Source organism: Peromyscus californicus, unplaced genomic scaffold (assembly GCF_007827085.1).
Source record: "Peromyscus californicus insignis strain IS unplaced genomic scaffold, ASM782708v3 Scaffold_2__1_contigs__length_46816999, whole genome shotgun sequence".
NCBI classification, from domain to species: domain Eukaryota; kingdom Metazoa; phylum Chordata; class Mammalia; order Rodentia; family Cricetidae; genus Peromyscus; species Peromyscus californicus.
The window spans coordinates 12,654,700-12,673,137 of NW_026294540.1; the positions used below are offsets into that span (position 1 = coordinate 12,654,700).

The following is an 18,438-nucleotide window of genomic DNA, read 5'->3' on the forward strand; positions in this document are numbered from 1 at the left end:
ATTGAAGGAGGGAGGGAGGAGGTGGTCCTTGGGTCAGGGGAGCATGCAGTCAGTCACCTCGGACAAAGCAAGGAGCCTGGCAGAAGAGTCCCAAGCCCTGTGCATACCCCGGTCTTTGTCATTGGAGAGCTGCTTCCAAGTTGGGGGCCTCTCAGCTGTGTGGGAGGGCACTGGTGCCTCCATAGCCCCCCTCCCCCCCCCCCCACCTCCCCTTTGGAGTTTGCAGCAAGTTAGAGCAGCTGTGGAAACTCCCGCCACACCACACCCCCAAGGACATGGGACCGCCCCCTGGGCTCTGTGGAGCAGGGCTGTGCGTGAGTCTCTGCCCTGGAGAGAGAAGAGAGCTGAGCAGATTGCAAGTCAGGTAATGAGGATGGGGCTGGGGCAGGCCGCGTCTCAGGCTGAGGGTGTCCTGCCCTGCAAAAAGCAGCTGCTGCAGACGGACCGGCCTGGGGGCCTGCAGGGAGGAAGGAAGCCCTGGCCACCCTCCATCCTCGTGATTCGTGATTCGTGGCTGCTCCTAGGCCGGACCTCTGTCCATCCTGGCTGGGGCCTGGCTGGGGGTGTTGGGGGGGCAAACCAGGCAACGTGGGGGGTAACTGAGGTCCCGTGCTGTTTTGTGGACTGTGACTGCCCACCCCGCTATCCTCCCTGGGGAATGGGGCACTGACAAGCACTTCCTCTCCTAGTGGGTGTTACCAGGATCCACCGCCCTAGCTCCGACACACAGCCACACACCGGTGGAGGAGGTAACAGTGTCCCCTCTCCTACAGGTGGACAGAGCCAGCCAAGGAGGCGCAGCCAACTCAGCAAACCCTGCCAGCAGGTGGGTGTGAAGCCCCTGTGCCCTGTTCCCCATCCCAGAGCCCCCCACAGCCACTCCAGGGAGACAGCAGGAGGGAAGGGGGTCGGGCTAGTGAGCCAGCCCACTAGCAGGAGGAATCCCAATTCAGCAGCGCTTGCTGGAAACAACTTGAACCCCCATCTGTTGCGTTCAGGGGTGCCAAGAATGGTGGGTGGGCTGAGGCCAGGGTATACACTATAAGACGGAGAGCAGCCTGCATCACCCCCCTGTCCCCCACCTTTACCTAGTACCTATGCCCACTGGGTGCAGGGCTCTAAACACCTTAGCTGTGGGATTGTGCCTCTCTGTGTCTTGGTGTCCTTTCCTGCCTCCATGGCATTCTGAGTGGTGCCTACCTCCCAGGACTGCTTAGATAATTGGGGGAGCCTTATCCCCCCACCCCATCTAGCATAGGGTCGCTTGGGAGCTATTATGTGTCTCTACACTTCGCCTTGCCCCTCTGAAAGCACTTCTGCCTCCTGGTCACTTCACTTCAGGTCGGTGGGGACTCTCCAAGCTTTGCAGTGTTTCCTGACCGCCTACCAGGCGCTTGAGGTTTCTTGAGTAAGGCAGAGTCCGGGGACAGCAACTTCTGCCTCCAGGGCTCCCCTGGCAGAAAGGCTGGTCAAGGCAGGGTTTGAAAATCTCCACGTTAAGACTTACCCAGTTCCAGAGCTTCCTTTGGCCCACAAGCCTCCCCCGGCTGTGGTTTAGCAAGAAGGAGGAAGCCCGGACTGTTCGTGTCCCCAGACTTCCTTTCCCAGCTTCTCCATCCTGTGGCTGGGGTTTCCATCATCTCTTCCCAACTCCCACTCCATCTAGGCCAGCCACAAGTTCTGTGATGCCCAAGTCCAGACCCCCATCCTCCTTACTTCTTCTCCCTGTGATGTCCTCCACTGTGACTCTTGTCCCCCCAACTCCTCAGCATTTCTCACAAGCTGGGAGCCACAGTAGATCCCCCCCATCCCACCCTCCCTTCCCGCAATTTATCTTTTTTTGTTTGTTTGTTTTGTTTTGTTTTTCAAAGAGATGGGGTTTCTCTGTGTCGTTTTGGTGCCTGTCCTGGATCTCACTCTGTAGACCAGGCTGGCCTCGAACTCACAGAGATCCGCCTGCCTCTGCCTCCTGAGTGCTGGGATTAAAGGTGTGTGCCCGGCCCCACAATTTATCTTAATTTGTATCTCTCGCCCTGCTTCTCTGGCTCGGCCCACTCCCCACACTGTCCTCTTAAATTCTTCCTGTCAAAAAGGACCTTCCTCTTAACTGGGACTCTTGTCTGGCCCCACAATCTTCTTGAAATTCAGGAGGTCCTTGTGTCATTTCCTCAGGAGCCCGGCCACTCCACCTGAAAGAGCCAGGCTTCTCCTCTTGTTCTTCTCTCCTTTCCTCCTCCAGGGAGGCCGGGGAGTGTGGCCTCAGCACTGTGTGTTGTCCTTGGGGTGTCTGTCATCTCCAGGCTTCGTCCTTTTGTGCTCCCTGAACCCAGCCCCAGGGCCCAGCACGGAGGAAACGCTCAAATGGCCCCACATCTTTGCAAGCCACGAGCACAGACTTGGGTCACATTTATCAGTTCTGGTTGCTCAATGGCCTGCTTTCTCCACCTCTGCCCAGACCCTAGTGTGTCCTTCCTCCCCACGCGCGCGTGTGGGTGGCTTTCAGCTTCTCCCATGCAAGGTTTTTGGGGGTCGGTCACACCATTCCCTGCGCTAGAACACTGCTGCCCATGGATGCGCCAGGGAGTCCTTTGGGATAGTTTCGCAAACACAGTGATCAAGTCTAGGATGTGGCCGTTTGGAAGGTGCTGGTCCCTGTTACTAGATGTCTGTCTAGGTCACGTCTCTCCAGCCACGATGAGGTTTCTCCATAGCCACTCAGGCATTAGGTTTTAGCGTTTTTATTTGTTCAGGCTAGTTTATTGTGGATGACAGGGGAGTTTGAAACTCATTGTCAGATCTGGAGAGATGGCTCAGAGGTTAAGAGCCCTGGATGCTTTTCTAGAGGTCCTGAGTTCAATCCCCAGCAACCACATGGTGGCTCATAACCATCTATAATAGGATCTGATGTTCTCTTCTGGCATGTAGGTATACATGCAGAACATTCATACATAAAATATAAATAAATACATTTAAAAAAAGAAAGAAACCCCCTGTCCTCAGTTGGTGAGGCCAATGTTTTTCTGTGTGTGAGTTAGTTTTGTTTCTTTGAAAACAAAGGAAATCTCAAGGGTTCTTTAGCTTCCCTTTGACCTACATGGGAGTTATTTGTGTGTTTTGTTCTTCGAGACAGAGTTTCTCTGTGTAACAGCCCTTCCTGGCTGTCCTGGAAACTCACTCTGTAGACCAGGCTGGCCTCAAACTCACAGAGTTCCACTTGCCTCTGCCTCTTGAGTGTTGGGATTAGAGGTGTGCGCCACCACGCCCAGCAGATTTGGTTGTTTGACTACACTTTGTGTGTGTGTGTGTGCGTGTGTGCGTGTGTGTGCGTGCGTGTGTGTGCATGTGTGCGTGTGTGTGCGCATGTGTGCGTGCGTATGCGTGTGCGTGCGTTTGACACAGTGTACATGTGGAGGTCAGAGGACAACTTGCCCGAGTTGCTTTTTCTCCTGGGGATCCAACTCAGGTGGTCAGGCTTGGCGGCAAGGTCCTCTACTAGCTAACGCATCTCGCAGGCCCTTCACCTGCAGTTGTGAAGACTGCATTGGAGCCCAGCTCCTGTCTGTGTGGGAGCGCGTAGCTGAACTCCACTGTCGCCAAAGCTGCTGCGACTCTTGACAGCCATTTGGACCGCAGAGCACAGAAGAGAAGAAAAAGGGGCTCAGGGGAGAGTCAGTTTTTGGAGGGGTTACGTCTTCGAATATTCTTCTCAAACTGATGACGCTTTGGTTTTTTTTTGTTTTTTTTTTGTTTTTTTTTGGATTTTTCGAGACAGGGTTTCTCTGTGTAGCTTTGCGCCTTTCCTGGAACTCACTTGGTAGCCCAGGCTGGCCTCGAACTCATAGAGATCCTCCTGGCTCTGCCTCCCGAGTGCTGGGATTAAAGGCGTGCGCCACCACCACCCGGCGACGCTTTGTTTTTGTGGCTGGAAAAAAATAACTCGGGGGTGGTGAGAAGAGAGCTCAGTTGGCAAAGCGTTTCGCATGCCAGCTGAGGACCTGAGTCTGACCCTGGTTCTTATGTAAAAAGCTGTGGGTGATGCTACACGTCTAGAATCCCAGCTCTGGGAGGCAGAGATAAGACGACCCGCGGGCTCGTGAGCAGCCAGGTTCACTGAATTGCTTAGCTCCAAGTTCAATGAGAGAGCTTGTCACAAAACAATCACGTGGAGAGAGATCGAGAAAGACGCCCCATATTGGCCTGGCTCTCGTTCGGGAAAATGTCCAATCTCACACAATGTAGAGTTACCCAGTAGGGTTCTGGGATGGGAAGGGGATGCGAAACAGCCAATGTGCGAAACCAGCAGCCTCGCTGCATTCCCACAGTGGAGTACCGGGCATCAGAGTGAGCATCTCCGTCTAGAGCGAGCTGCCACAGTGTGGTCCCCCGAGACCGTGAGTGTCCTCGGTTTATAGCAGGGACTATACATTTGGTGGTTTAAAAAAAGTCCCATCTATTATCTCAAAGTTCTGTGGGTCACAAGCCCAAAGGCAGTTTCCATGGTCCAAACGGAGAGGCCTCCAAGCCCTTCCTCAGAGGCTCCAGGTGGGTCTGAGGGTCCTCGCCAGTTTTTTTTTTTTTTTTTTTTCTGAGACAGGGTTTCTCTGTGTAGCTTTGCGCCTTTCCTGGAACTCATTTGGTAGGCCAGGCTGGTCTCGAACTCACAGAGATCCACCTGCCTCTGCCTCCCGAGCGCTGGGATTAAAGGCGTGCGCCACCACCACCAGACGCTCACCAGTTTCTAAGAGTGCACACAGCATGCACAAGCCTCCGTTGTGGCAGTCACTCAGCATCTTCAGGCTTCTCTCTGCTGGCCGCTCCGTCATGCTCACACCTCTGCTTCTTAGACAGACCCTCCTGATGACAGCAGGTCCACCTGGGCAGTCTCCTGTTGCATACTCCTGAGTGTAATCACGGTGCACACACACAGAAGTGACCAACTCCTGGGTTTGAGGGAAAAGGGCCTGGGTGCTCAAGGGGACACTCTGTCATCTACCTACTCCACCCTAAAAGCACGTCACTCACATGTGTGGAAGAAGAGAGTGAAGGGGCGGTATGCACACCCCTTCCGTGCGAAGAAAGGTCACCTCCCAGGAGGCCACAGAGCTGCTGGTCAGAGTGGACGCTTCTGGGAACGCGGCGCAGGGTGGAGACAGGCTCACCAGCAGATAGCTGTCTGTAGGGTTTAAAGTTTTACTCAATGCCTCTGTCACCTACGTTAAAAATAACCTTGAAAAAATCACACATAGTCATTCCAGAACCAAAGAGAAAGCAAAGAGCTACCAATGCCCAAAGTTTTCCTTTAAAAGGCGGGCCAGGACCTGGAAAGATGGCTTAGAGCTAGAATGCATGCTACCCTTGCGGAAGACCCGACCTTGTTTCCCAGCATGCTGAGCAGCTGACAACCGACCACACGGAACTGCAGTTTCAGGGGAACTTCTGTCTGGCCTGTGAGGGCACTTGCATTCACATGCACAATCACCCCCCCCACACACACACACACATGCTTTATAAGTCTTAGAAGAAAATTATTTGTTGGAGGTGGTGGTGCACACCTTTAATTCTGTGCTAGGGAGGCAGAGGCAGGCGGATCTCTGTGAGTTCGAGGCCAGCCTGGTCTACAGAGTGAGATCCAGGACAGCCAGAGCTACATGTTACAAGCTTGTCTCAGAATGTCTCTTCAAAGTGTGTGTGTGTGTCATAGCACATGTGTGGAGGCCAGAGGGGAGCCTGTGGAGTCTGTCCTCTCCTTCCGCCATGTATGATGGAAGATCCCAGGGACTGAACTCAAATTGTCAGATATGGTGGCAAGCACTTTTATACCTGCTGACCCAGCCCACCGTCTCAGATTTTCCTTTTTTGTTTTTTTTTGTTTTGTTTATTTGTTTGTTTTTGGAGACAGGGTTTCTCTGTGTTGCTCTGGCTGTCCTGGAACTTGCTCTGTTCGAGGCTGGCCTTGAACTCACAGAGATCCATCTGCCTCTGCCTCCAGAGTGCTAGGATTAAAGGCGTGTGCCACCACACCCAGCCCAATTTTCCTTTTTAATTTTGAGACAGGGCCTCACTATGCATTCCAGGCTAGGCTTGAACCCATAATTCCCCCAGCCTCAGCCTCCTGAGTGCCAGGTTACAGGTATACCACCATGCCAGGCTCAGCATACAAGATGTTGAATTTAGCCGTCTGCCCTTAGTGTAGTGTTTTCAGGGCTCATCAACACTGTAGCAACTGTTAGTGTTTCCTTTTTGAAGGGTAGATAGTATTCCATTGTGTGGCTCTTTATCCATTCCCCCATGGATGGACAATGGTTGGTTCTCCTCACTGGCCACAGTGACTACTCTGTCTCTCACAGATGCCCGAAAGTGGATCCAGCACTCAAGCAGGTGTTCATTAATATTTTGTTTGTCTTCCCGGATCGTACCCTTCCAACACGTTTTGTGACCTCCTTTTCAGACGCTGTTCACACTGACCTGTGAGGACAGATTGCCAACGAAGCCACACTCGGTGACAGCAGGGTGACACACGTCAGCTGCCAGGTCTCTCATTGTTGGGTCCGGAGACGACAGGAAAATGACGTCCAATGACCAAAAGGTAAATCGTGTCTGAAGGTTCCCACTGCGAGAGGAGAATCCTGCAGAAGTTTCTCGGAGGTCAGCGAGAAATCCCAGCGTAAGGTGTTGTGCCATACCTGCAGTCACGGAGGAGAAACTGGTACCGGGTTTCACAGAACCCAGTGGCAGGGGAGCCAGGCTGCACCATGCACACCCTGACTTCTAGTTGAAGAACCATGATGTCAGAGCCTGACTGGGTGTGGTGGGGCAAACCTATAATCCCAGTACTCAGGAGGTCGAGTGAGAAGGTCAGGGTCAAGAGTTCAAAGTCACCCTCGGCTACACAGTGAGTTCCAGGCCAGCCAGAACTGGCTCGATGAGGCAAGGCAAGGATTCCTCGATGTCCAGCTGCGAGAAAGCAGGGTCACAGACTCGGCGCTGTGGGTACGCACAGCGAGGAGTGGGCTCGGTAACATTGCTGGGCTCTTGGGGAAGGTTCTTGGCCTCCAGCGAGGCAGGGGTCTGCTACCTACAACTAGTGGGACGACGTGGTCCTCAGTCTTTGGTGATAGTGAGATGGGGGACATGAGGTGGCGGGAGGCGGGTGACATGGTGGGAGTGATGGCGACGCTGGCCCCGGGGTCTCGCTTTGGTTTGCTCGTGTGTTTTTGGACTAATGACCGTGAGCGTGCGTTGATGTAGGCAGAGGTGTGGTCCAAGAGGAAGCAGCCATGGCTGAAGCTTGGATGGGGGCGTCCAGGGGGGTGAGTCTGGGGATCCGAGTGAAGCTGGACAGTTGCAGGGGTGAATTATAAGGAGCTGAAGGCTTTGTCACCAGCCCGTGTCAGGGTGTGGGGCCAGCAGGGGAAGTGGACTGGAATGCAGAACCCAGCTAGGCCACACCTCGGGGGGAACCCGAGCCAGGTGGGGCATGCTGTGGCCACAGAGGGGCTGTCTCCATTGTTTGACGAGCTGGCTAGGACCCCTTGTGGCAGACTGGCCCTTGTCTGGTCAGATAGCATGCTCCTGCCATGGCTGAGCCTGGCCTGGGACACCCTGCTTTGGAATGCTTGCGTGAAGAGTTTGCCTTTATGGCCTTGGGCTTGTCCAAGGCTTGGTGGCAGGTACTGTACCTGCTGAACCATGTTGCTGGCCCCTGGCCCTCCTAGGTTTTGAGAACACAGGCATGGGGGGCAGAAGGAGGGGGTGAATGTGCATCACTGCACAAACCTGATTGGCAGTTACCAGTTCTGCGGAGATGGGCTTGGCCACCTGTCTGGACACTGACCTGAGAGTCCCTTTTTCCTTCTTCCTTTCCCTGCTCCTCAGTTTCCCATTCTGGGAAATGGGGGCAATAACATTAGCCCACAGAGGTACAGTGAGGGTTATACCTAATGGGGGTCTGTGGCATTAGCCGGGTGCCCTGGGACAGATGCCACTTATGCCTCCGGCTGCTGACTCCGTGATGGGACAAGCAGGACCCATCTGCTGACCTTCTTCCACAGTTCAGATGAATGCACGTGTCTGGCCCATCTGCAGGGCTCGGGAAGCCAGGTGTGCAGAGTCGGGGGTGGGGTACCCCACTGGCTCACTTCCTCTGGAGGCACTGAGCTTGGCTGTGGCCTGTGGCGCTCAGCCTCACTGCACTTACGGGGTGCTCAAGAGCTCTGAGCGTGTGACTGTGGTGTGTGCCAGGTGATACCGGGTGTGGCTCAGTCGTGGAGGTTTGTCTGGTGGGCGTGAGGCCCTGGGTTCCATTCCCAGCACGGCAGGCATGTTTCCTGGTCATTCCAACATGCAGCTGGCCCTCTCTGTGGCACTGGGGGGACACAAGCCTTGAGGGCTCCCTTCCCTGTTGGGAAGCACCCTCAAGGCTTGTGTCCCCGCCAGATAAAGCCATCTCCTTGACCATTGCGTGGAGAAAAATTTCAGGACAAGTCAGACTGAAACATAGGTAGTGAGTTTATTAAGTATTTAGACAGACAGACGTATAGAAGAAGGACAGACACAGCCTTAAGGCATGGGTTTCAGCTCCTTATGGGAGATGCACTTGGGTGTCTTTTATAGTTGCATATTAAAAAAAAGTGGGGTGTGCGCTCTTTTGGCTGAGGGATGCCAGCAGGTGCTAATCCAGGAGGCTCGAAGTCACACACGCCCCGGCCCTGAGTGAACACAATTCACTTGTCCTTGACGTCATGGTCCAGGCGTCTTCAGGGTCATCTTTGCTCTGTTGTGTTGAAGTTCTTCTCGGGTAGCTGGAGACACAGCCTGGATGACAGAAAATGCCTTATTTCCCTTTTGCTTGTCCCCTCTGTGTTCCTTGGCTCATTCCAGAAGGGGACAGCAAGGGGAGGGATCTGAGGCCTCTCCTCTGTGGACGCCATGGCTGAAGCGCCACCCCACATTGGCCCCCCAGGTGACAGCACACGGCTTCTAGATGGAGAACTCTGTTTGTGATGCAGCCCAGCCTGTGGTACCGAGTGATGTGGTGTGGCTGGTGTATACATGTGTCTCCCATTCCCTACCATCCTCATCTCTGTCCTCTAGGGAGAGGAACAGGACACTTCCTGTGTGGACAGCGCGGCCATCAGCCCTTTAGAAATACAATGGAAAGGGTGGGCAATAGGAGGGATCCCACCTAGGGTAATGTGTCAGGGTGTGCCAGGGGTAAGGTATGACAATTCCTCTGTCTGGGGAACCTCTGTCCCAGGCCCCCACCAGCATGGGCTTCAGCAGCCCTGGGCCACATTCTCAATGGGTCATGTAGGAAGCAAGGGGCACTCCACCAGGCAGCTGGATTACAGTCCAGCTCTGTTTCTCCCTAGCTGTGTGACTTCTAGCAAGTCTCTTGGCCTCTCTGTTCTTGGTTTTGGCATAAGTAAATGAGGCCAAATTGGACCCATGTGGTATGGATGCGGCATTGTTCTGGGCAATTCTGTATAGAGCTCCTGAGTTAGTGGATGTTCTAGAGTTGGGAAGGATGCGCCATCGTCCCATGCTTGTATGAAAGTCACTGTCCCATACAGCTCATTCCTGACCCTCCAGGTGAAGGGAAGGTGAGTGAGGAGCATATTGCTCTAGACCTGGGTCCCCAGTACCCCCCACCTGAGCCAGTCAGCCACAGAGAGGTTGTTTTTGCAAACCTCAAACTTCCTCCCCACCCTCAAGAAGGAAAGATTTCAACGCCTATTTACAGACTTCCCTGATTTTATAAATAGGCATTCCTCAGAACACGGAGCCAGTGTGGGGGTGGGGCAGGTGGGCTCATGGCGCCCGGCCTCTCACCGGGAGACACTCGCTGCCCGGGTGTGTTCATGGCACTGTCCCTGAGTTTGGAGCCCGTGGTCCTGTCGGGCCTGGAAGGTAACGGTGTGAGCAGGCACCCATGCAGCCTGCACCCTAGGGGTGTTCAGTCAGACATGAGGGGGACAGAGGAGATGCAGGAGTGTATGATGGGGGGGGGGCGGGCTGGCCAGCACCCCTGAGCTGGGACACTTGGAAAGGAACCTAAAAGAGGAAAGAAGAGCTAGAGGACAGTGTGAGAGAGGGGTTACCTCAGGCCTGAGGAAGCCGCTTGTGCAGAGGCCCTGAGGCCAGACCAACCTGCCTAGTACAAAGGCTGCATGGAGGCAGTATGGCTAAGCAGGAGGAGGCAGGTGAGACCAGCTAGCTGGGCAGAGCTGCAGCAGGAGGAAGAGCGGGGAGCCCAGGGGAGGGGCTTGTTCTTCACCATTTAGAGTAGTAGGGAGCCAGAGACGTTTTAAGCCAAGGACTATGGCAGGGGTCCCCAACACCATCTCGTGTTCGGCGCCTCGTTGACCAGGCTGCAAGAAAGCGGACACGTACCACAGGTTAAGCCAGCCAAGGGGAAGGCATTGGGCTGAGACGGCAGGAAGCTGGCCACACGCAACAGACTCCCCTCCCTGGGGTTACACAGGACACTGCTGTTTCCTCCAGCAATGAGCTGTGACAGGATACGAGGTGTTCAGGACCAGAGAAGCCCGTTAGACACCAGACCACACCCACACAGGGCTTTTAGTGTTATGAGACAGGCTCTTGTCTGGAGTTTTCAATCCCCCTGCCTCTGTCTCCTGAGAGCAAGGATCCCAGGTGTGCATTAGCGGGCTCAGTCCTATGAGGAAGGTGGTCCCTTGGGGACCCTCACCCCCACCCGGGGCAGTCACAAAGCCCCTGGCTAAAAGGACAGCAGGAGGTCACGCAAAGGAGGCTGCTTTCTATAGGAAGGAGGGATGGAATGCTCAAGTTCTGAGATGCCAGGAGACTGAAAGGCAGGCAGGTCGTTTGAGGATAGCAACTGCCAGCCGCCTGAGCTCTCTCTGTTCTGTACAGAAGGAGACAGGTTCTGTAGCTGTCTCGCTGCAGGTGGGGAAATGGGCATGGGGCTGGGGAGATGGCTCGGGTGTGAGAAGCTGAGTTCCGGTCTAGAAGCCTCACAGAAAGCTGGGTGTGTTGGTGCATGCTGTAATCTCAGGGCTAGGAGGAAGGGGGAGAGGGCAGATTGCTGGGACTCACTGGCCCGGCGGTCTAGCCTGTGCACTCTACGTTCAGTGAGAAAGCCTTTTGGGGGAGGGAGTGAACAGTACTTGAAGAATGACACCTGGCGCTTCCACGTGTGTGTGTGTGTGTGTGTGTGTGTGTGTGTGTGTGTGTGTGTGTGTGTGTGTGTGGTGTGCACATGCACATATGTGGATGCGAGGTGGGCAGCACAATGAAATCACATTTAAAAAAGGACTAAAGCCAGGTGGTGGTGGTGCACGCCTTTAATCCCAGCACTCGGGAGGCAGAGCCAGGTGGATCTCTGTGAGTTCCAGGCCAGCCTGGTCTAGAGAATGAGATCCAGGACAGGCTCCAAAGCTACACAGAGAAACCCTGTCCGGAAAAAAACAAAAAAGAAAAAGAAAAGGACTAAAGAAACATCGAGGTACCTCCTTCAAAGCATTCCTCTCCAGGGGCCCCTTTTCAATACCTGCCTCCCACCACTGACTTGTGACCTATGGCTATAGGCCAGTGTTCTTGCCTCCCCTGGCCTCAGTTTCCCCTCCTATGGAATGCAGAAATTGTTCCTCCTGCCCTGCCTACTTCTCAGGATTATGTGAGAGCAAGTGGGGTGGCCTGTGTGTCCCAGCAGAAGGGAGTGGCTGGAGTTGGCTTCAGCTCCCCTTGGCTTGTGGAATCCCTGCCTCTGTCATCATGTGACCTGGTCCTCTGGGTCTCTTCCGCTCCTCAGGACACTGGCTGCTAACATCCAGAGTGAGTCCTTCTCAATATCTTAGTGACATTGTCAACAGAGACCCAAATTCCAAAGAAGGCCACTTCTTGTTGCTCCAGAGGGGCCCCAAAGTTCAACCTATTAATGCTCTGGGCAGGGAGCAACTAGCTGCCTGGGTTTTCTTGACCCTGTATTCTATTTTTATTTTTATTTTTATTTTTTTTTTGGTTTTTTTTCAAGACAGGGTTTCTCCGTGTAGCTTTGCGCCTTTTCCTGGAACTCACTCTGTAGCCCAGGCTGGCCTCGAACTCACAGAGCTCCGCCTGGCTCTGCCTCCCGAGTGCTGGGATTAAAGGCGTGCGCTGCCGCTGCCGCCGCCGCCGCTGCCGCTGCCGCCGCCGCTGCCGCTGCCGCCGCCGCCCGGTGACCCTGTATTCTAGAACATGGTCTCTGAGTTCATACAGCCCTGGGGCTGAACCTGACTCCGCCATCTCCCCCATACTGAGCCCCTCAATGCTAGCCTGGGCTACTATGGGAGGGAAAATCAAGTGTGGACTTGTGCTATCTATCTATCTATCTATCTATCTATCTATCTATCTATCTATCTATATATATATAACATAGTAAATGGGCGTGGATGATGGTGGATGCTGCTGCTGTAGGGTCTTGTGGAGTTCTGGGTCAAGGATTGTGGTCATTTACAAGCAAATCAAGGCCCCCAGAGTATGAGAGGGAACAGGGACATGGGGCAGGCCCTTGGGAACAGGGACTTGGGAGTTGGCCATGTTTCTTAAAAAGCACCCTTTTCTGTGGTGGTGGAGGCCATTCTGCAGGGAGGTAGGGACTTTCCGCTCCTCCAGGTGGCGGTTTGGCCCCTGTGAATACAGACAGCCTCAGGAGACATGTATAGGTCTCCATTTACTTTTTCCCAGGTGAGTCATTTGTCTGGTGTGGCACCTGTCACGTGGTCATTCCAGGGCCTTGGAGGGAGAGCTCCCTGGTTCCATTATGTGCTTAATTTGTTCATTAAATATTTATGGAGCCCTTCCCCAGGGCACAGGGGCACAGCGAAATGACACCATGTGGTAGCAGCTAGTGGTGGAGGGGACAGCTGGGGAAGGGACATCTAGGTCCAAGACTTGGATGATATCCAGGGGAAGGTGGGTCCCAGTCCTGAGCCAGTGAATTTTTGTTGTTGTTGTTATTGTTGTTGTTTTGGGTTTTTGTTTGTTTGTTTGTTTTTTTCCGAGACAGGGTTTCTCTGTGTAGTTTTGCGCCTTTCCTGGAACTCACTCTGTAGACCAGGCTGGCCTCGACCTCACAGAGATCCTCCTGCCTCTGCCTCCCGAGTGCTGGAATCAAAGGCCTGCGCCACCATCACCCGGCGAGAATTCTTCTGTAACCATGTGGGTGGGACAGTGGGGAAGATGAGACCCAGCCCGGCTGTGCTGAGCGTGGGGACCTGCTGTGTGGAGCAGGGCCAGGCCAGAGACAGTGGCCGCAGCAGGGACCCATGAGCTGGGAGTTGTTAGGCGACATATCAGAACAGGGACGGTGGGAGGGATCCCAGCCGGATCTTCAGTTCTTAGCTTGGGCATGGTGGCGGTGATGCTGTGGCCCCAGAGGAGCAGATTTGGTGAGGAAGTGAGCTGTGTTCGGGCCACGGCACGCACGCCACTGAGATGGCGGCAGCTCAGACCAGGCTGGGGACTTGAACAGGAGCAGCACTGAACACTGGGCTGCGGAGACCACCAGAAGTGGAGAGGCCCCAGCCTGCCAAGATCAGGGTTGGGCTGCCAAGGAAGCCAAGGCATGGGAGACTGAGCAAGGAGAGGAGAGGAGGGGAAAGCTGTCAAAAAAAATGGGGTCAGCCGTCGGGGTAATGATTGACAGGTCAGAACCTGGTGGGCTGAACCTCTGTGAGTGTGTGTGTGTGTGTGTGTGTGTGTGTGTGTGTGTGTGTGTGTGTGTACACTCTTACACAAGTGCAGGTAGAGGCCAGAGGTCAACCTTGGATGTTGCATGCTGTTCCTCAGGGGCCATCCACCATTTATTTGTTTGTTTGTGAGCAAGAGCCTCTCACTGGCCTGGAACTCGCCCTTTAGGACTATAGACTCACGCCGGCATGCCCAGCTTTTAATTTTTTTTAGTATCGTATTCCTATTCTTAAAATCCTGTGTATGTCTGTGGGTATGTGCACATGAGTGCAGGTGCCGGAAGAGACCGTCAGATCCCCTGAGGCTGGAGCTATACCAGCAGTTCTGAGCGGCCTGGCTTGGGAGCTGGAAATTGAGCCTTGCTCCTCTGCAAGAGCAGCCCTTGCTCTTAACTGGTGAGCCCTCTCTCTCCAGCTGCTGTGCCCAGCTTTTATGGGGGTGCTGGGTATCGAACTCAGGTCCTTACACTTGCACATCTCTGCAGCCCTGGCCTGGGCTTTGACACAGGAAGGTGACCTCAGGGTCAGGAGCACCAGGTCAGAGAAGAATGTGGATGGGGGGGGGGGGGGCTCCCGTGGAGACGTAGCTGCAGGGTGTCCACGCCAGTCAGTCGCTCTACTCTAAAGTCCACAAGCCACATTAGCACAGCCCTGGGCCCATGTGACAGGATCTTCAACTGCAGGGGACCAGGTGGAGCAGGGGAGCAATGATTTTCCACATTGGTGACACAGAGTTGCCATTAAGGTCCACAGGAGCCTGGCCTGAGCAGGTGTTCAGCGGGGGTCCCAGAGCCCATCTTTCTAGGTTTGTGAGAGGCCCGGGGTGACAGAAAGGGCTGTGGTCACAGCCCTTTTCTGGAACTTTCCTGCTTCTGACATGACAGTCTTGACTTAAAACCAGAATTCTTTTTTTGGCTCCGCTGGACACCACAAGCATTTTCATCCCAAGTCACATCTTGACTGGTCAAAAGGTTTCCGAGCGAAAACTTGCCTCTCCTGTGACGTGTGGTTTTGGTAGAGCGCCTGAGCCTCGGTGGCTTTTGCCTGAGGGCTGAGGTGTTTCCCGGGGGGATTCATGGCGGTCCTGAGGAGAGTTAGCAGATGTCACAGTGGGCTCAGGGCACCCAGCCCCTCCTTTGTGGTGCTTACAGGCTAAGGAGCCCAATAGTTAGGTACTGAGGGGAGGGTTCTGAGGGAGCATAGAGAGCGGAAGGAGAGGCTGTGGAACTGGGAGAGGAATCTGCCTTTGGCTCAGGGTCCGAGGAAGCAGCATTGCAACCCATGAGGAAGAAGAGACCAAAGTCAGACGGAGGCCAGGAGCAGCCAGGTTGCAGGGCTCTGAGGGGGGTCGGGTGAGGCTGCAGGGGTGAGGCGGGGCACGCTGCCGGAAGCAGAGAGGCTGGGCCACACAGGGCCATGCCCACCACGGGAAGGGGCTTGGAGGTTTCCCTGGGACTTTAGTTGGAGAGCACAAAGGAGCAGTTACAGGGGTGAAGAGGGCCGAGGTGAGACCTGCTCGGGCCTGGGTAGAGAAGGGGAAAGGCGGGCATCAGTAGGGAGGCCAGGCAGCCTCCTGGGCCACAGAGGACAGAGGTGGAGACTAAGAAGATGGGGGAAGGAGAGGGGCTGGCCTCTGTGGCTGGGACAGGAGATGGGGCTGCTCCCAGGAGGCCACGCACTGTCTCAAGCTCTCTTTGGGCCTCCTGACCTTTGAAGACATCTGAAACCTGCGGCTCCTGAGGTACCCAGATAATGTGGGTGGTGGGACCGCGAGGCAGCCTGGGCCTACAGAGCCCCAGCTTCCACACTGCATGTCAGCTGAACCTCAGCTCTGACAGTGGGGCCTTCCCCCGAATCCTCCCCAACCCCCCCCACCCCAACCACCCACCCACCTCCCACCCCTGCCCACAGCACTTAGCTAGAAAATGTTGGGGCCATGGGAGGTGTTTGTTGACCCAATCTAGTGCCTGGAAACAAAAGGCCACACAGAACCCAGGGCAGTGCGTGGACAGGGGGCAAGACGTACCCCGTTTCCCCAGTCTGCTCCCAAATGCACAAGCTGTGTTGCTAAGGATAGAACCCAGGGCCTAGAAGGCCGGGCAAGCACTCTAACCATTGTGCTTACATGCCTCTGTCCATTCTCTTGTACGGCCCTCCTGCTTGGAGTCCATTGTGTTTCAGTCCACACGTCTATCCTATCAAAGGTGACTATTTTTTTTTCATCCATGTCAAATGTACCTTTTTATTTGTTGGTTGGTTTGTGTATGGGCCTGGGTGTGTGCGTGTGCCACAGCACATGTGGAGGGCTCACAGGAGTTGGGTCCCTTCTTCCACCATGGGAATGCCGGGGATCGAACTTGGATCATCAGACTTGGGAACGAGCACCTTTGCTCACCAAGCCATGTTGCCAACCTCAGCCATTATTATTATTATTTTTAATCTCCATGTCATTTTTGGTACCACAGGTGTCCCTACAGCAGAATACTTGTTAGCGTTCCCGAGGCTCCGTTTGTTCTTTGTACTTTCTGCCAACTGATACTTTTGCACTTAAATGTTTGTGTGTGAGTGTGTGTGTGTGTGTGTGTGTGTGTGTGTGTGTGTGTGTGTGTGTTGGGGTGAATGCAGGTGTATTCATAGCACAGTGTGAATGGAGACCAGAAGACAGCCTGCCGCCTCCTTCCTTGATACAGGGTCTCTTGCTCCTCAGGGGGCACACCAAATTCCCAGGGATTGTCTCTACCTCCGCCCCTTTGTGGTAGGAATGTGGGGAGGCCCCACATGTGATGCCCTGCGTGGCCTTAGGAGGGTTCTGGGCGTCTAAGCTCAGGTCCTCACGCTTACAGGGCAGGCGCTCAGCGAGAGACCACTGAGCCATCCCCCCAGCCCTCCCACCGGTATTTTCTGTTGCTCTGTCTTTAAGGTCACTGATCATTCCTTCTTGCATCTTGTTATTTTGTCTTTGATTTTTGGCAGGGTCTTGTATAGCTCATCCTGGCTTAGAACTTGCTATGTAGCCAAGGCTGGCCTTGAACTCCTGATCTTCCTGCCTCTACCTCCCAAGTGCTGTATTGTAGCCATTCACTACTATACTGGCTCTTGAGCCTGTTCATTGAGTTTTTTTTTTTTTTTCTTCATTTGTGTGTGTGTGTGTGTGTGTGTGTGTGTGTGTGTGTGTGTGTGCGTGCTACAGCTGACTTGGTGGCCAGTTCCATAGTGTGTGTCCACTTTGTGAGTTTTGTTCAATGGTCATTTCTTTTTTTTTTTTTTTTTTTTTTTTTTTTTGGTTTTTCGAGACAGGGTTTCTCTGTGTAGCTTTGCGCCTTTCCTGGTACTCGCTTTGGAGACCAGGCTGGCCTCGAACTCACAGAGATCCGCCTGGCTCTGCCTCCCGAGTGCTGGGATTAAAGGCGTGCGCCACCACCGCCCGGCCCAATGGTCATTTCTTTAACTGGGGATTGGCTGGTTTTTTTTTTTCTTTAAGGGAAACATGTACTTTCTTGTCTTTTTTACACTTACTTATTTGTGTATGAGGGGACACACACATACCACAGCATACGTATGAAGGTCAGAGGATACCCTGTGGGGGTCAGTTCTCACCTTCTATCAGGTGGGTCCCGAGGATTGAACTCAGGTCGTCAGGCTTAGGGGCAAGTGCCTTTACCCGCTGAGCCCTCTCGCTGGCCCCGGGTGATCTTTTCAAGGCTTGTTTCTGGCTTGTTTGTTGGGAAGAGTCTGTTGGATGTAGTTTGCTGTTTTTCTGGACCCCCCCCCCCAGAACTGGAATTATAGACGGGTGTGAGCCATTATGTGGGAAATGAGACTTGAACCCAGGTCCTCTGGAAGAGCCACGAGTGCCTGTAACACTTGAGCCGTGGCTCCAGCCCCAAAGAACTTCTTTAAAGTTACATGTGCATGTCTGTGTGTGGGTATGTGCTTGTGAGTACAGGTACCTATGGAGTCCAGAAGAGGGCGTCAGATCCCCTGGAGCTGGAGTTATAGATGGTTACGTTGCTATGTGAGTGCTAGGAACTGAACTTGGTCCTCTTCAAGAACAACATTTGCGTTGACCACTAAGCTATTTCTCCAGCTCCATTTGTTGGTCTTTGAGACAGAGTCTCACTCTATAGCCCCAGCTGGCCTGGAACTCACAGAAATCCACCTGCCCCTGCCTCTTGAGTACTGGGATTAAAAGTGTGCGCATCACACCTGGCCATTTCCCCAGCTTTTATTTCCCCTTGCCTGCTAGACATGGAACCTGGGGCCTTAGGCCTGCTGGGTAAACACGGTCCTGTGAATCACACCCCTTGCTACACTGAAAAGATGTCTGAAGATCTGGTTGTGGACATGGGAGATGGCCCAGTGGGGCCCACGAGGACTTGAGTGTGAACCCCCAGCATCTGTAGAGAAGCAGTGTGGCCCTGGACGCCTGTAATGCCAGTGCTGGTGGAGGCAGAGGCAGGAGATAACTGGAGTTTGCTGGCTGCCAGCCTAACTCGAGCTTGTGAGAGACCCTGTCTCTAGGAAATAAGGTGGAGACTGAAAGAGCAGGACAGTAGATACCCCTCTGTGTGTGTGTGTACGTGTGTGTGTGCGCACACACACACACACATATATACACATCACAGTTCTGGCCACATTTAAAATTTTGATTTTTATTATTTTTATTTATGTGTGTGCGTGTGTGTGATGTGTTTGCACGTGAGGACAGGTACCAGCATCAGATCCA

At 53.9% G+C, this 18,438-nt stretch overlaps 1 protein-coding gene across 2 annotated transcripts in view; it reads left to right on the plus strand.

Annotated features, from left to right (window-relative positions):
* Positions 1-311: 311 nt before the first annotated feature.
* The window catches only part of Hvcn1 (hydrogen voltage gated channel 1), a 29,602-nt gene continuing 11,475 nt past the window's right edge, over positions 312-18,438 (plus strand). Inside the window, exons 1-3 of one of the 2 annotated variants that reach the window (XM_052755300.1) lie at positions 312-364; positions 774-826; positions 6,449-6,586. In XM_052755300.1, the coding sequence (XP_052611260.1) occupies positions 6,566-6,586 (21 nt within the window). In that variant the 5' untranslated portion in view covers positions 312-364; positions 774-826; positions 6,449-6,565. Of the gene's footprint in view, positions 365-773; positions 827-6,448; positions 6,587-9,891; positions 9,910-18,438 lie in introns of those variants that run through there. The other variant, XM_052755301.1, reaches the window with a different exon arrangement.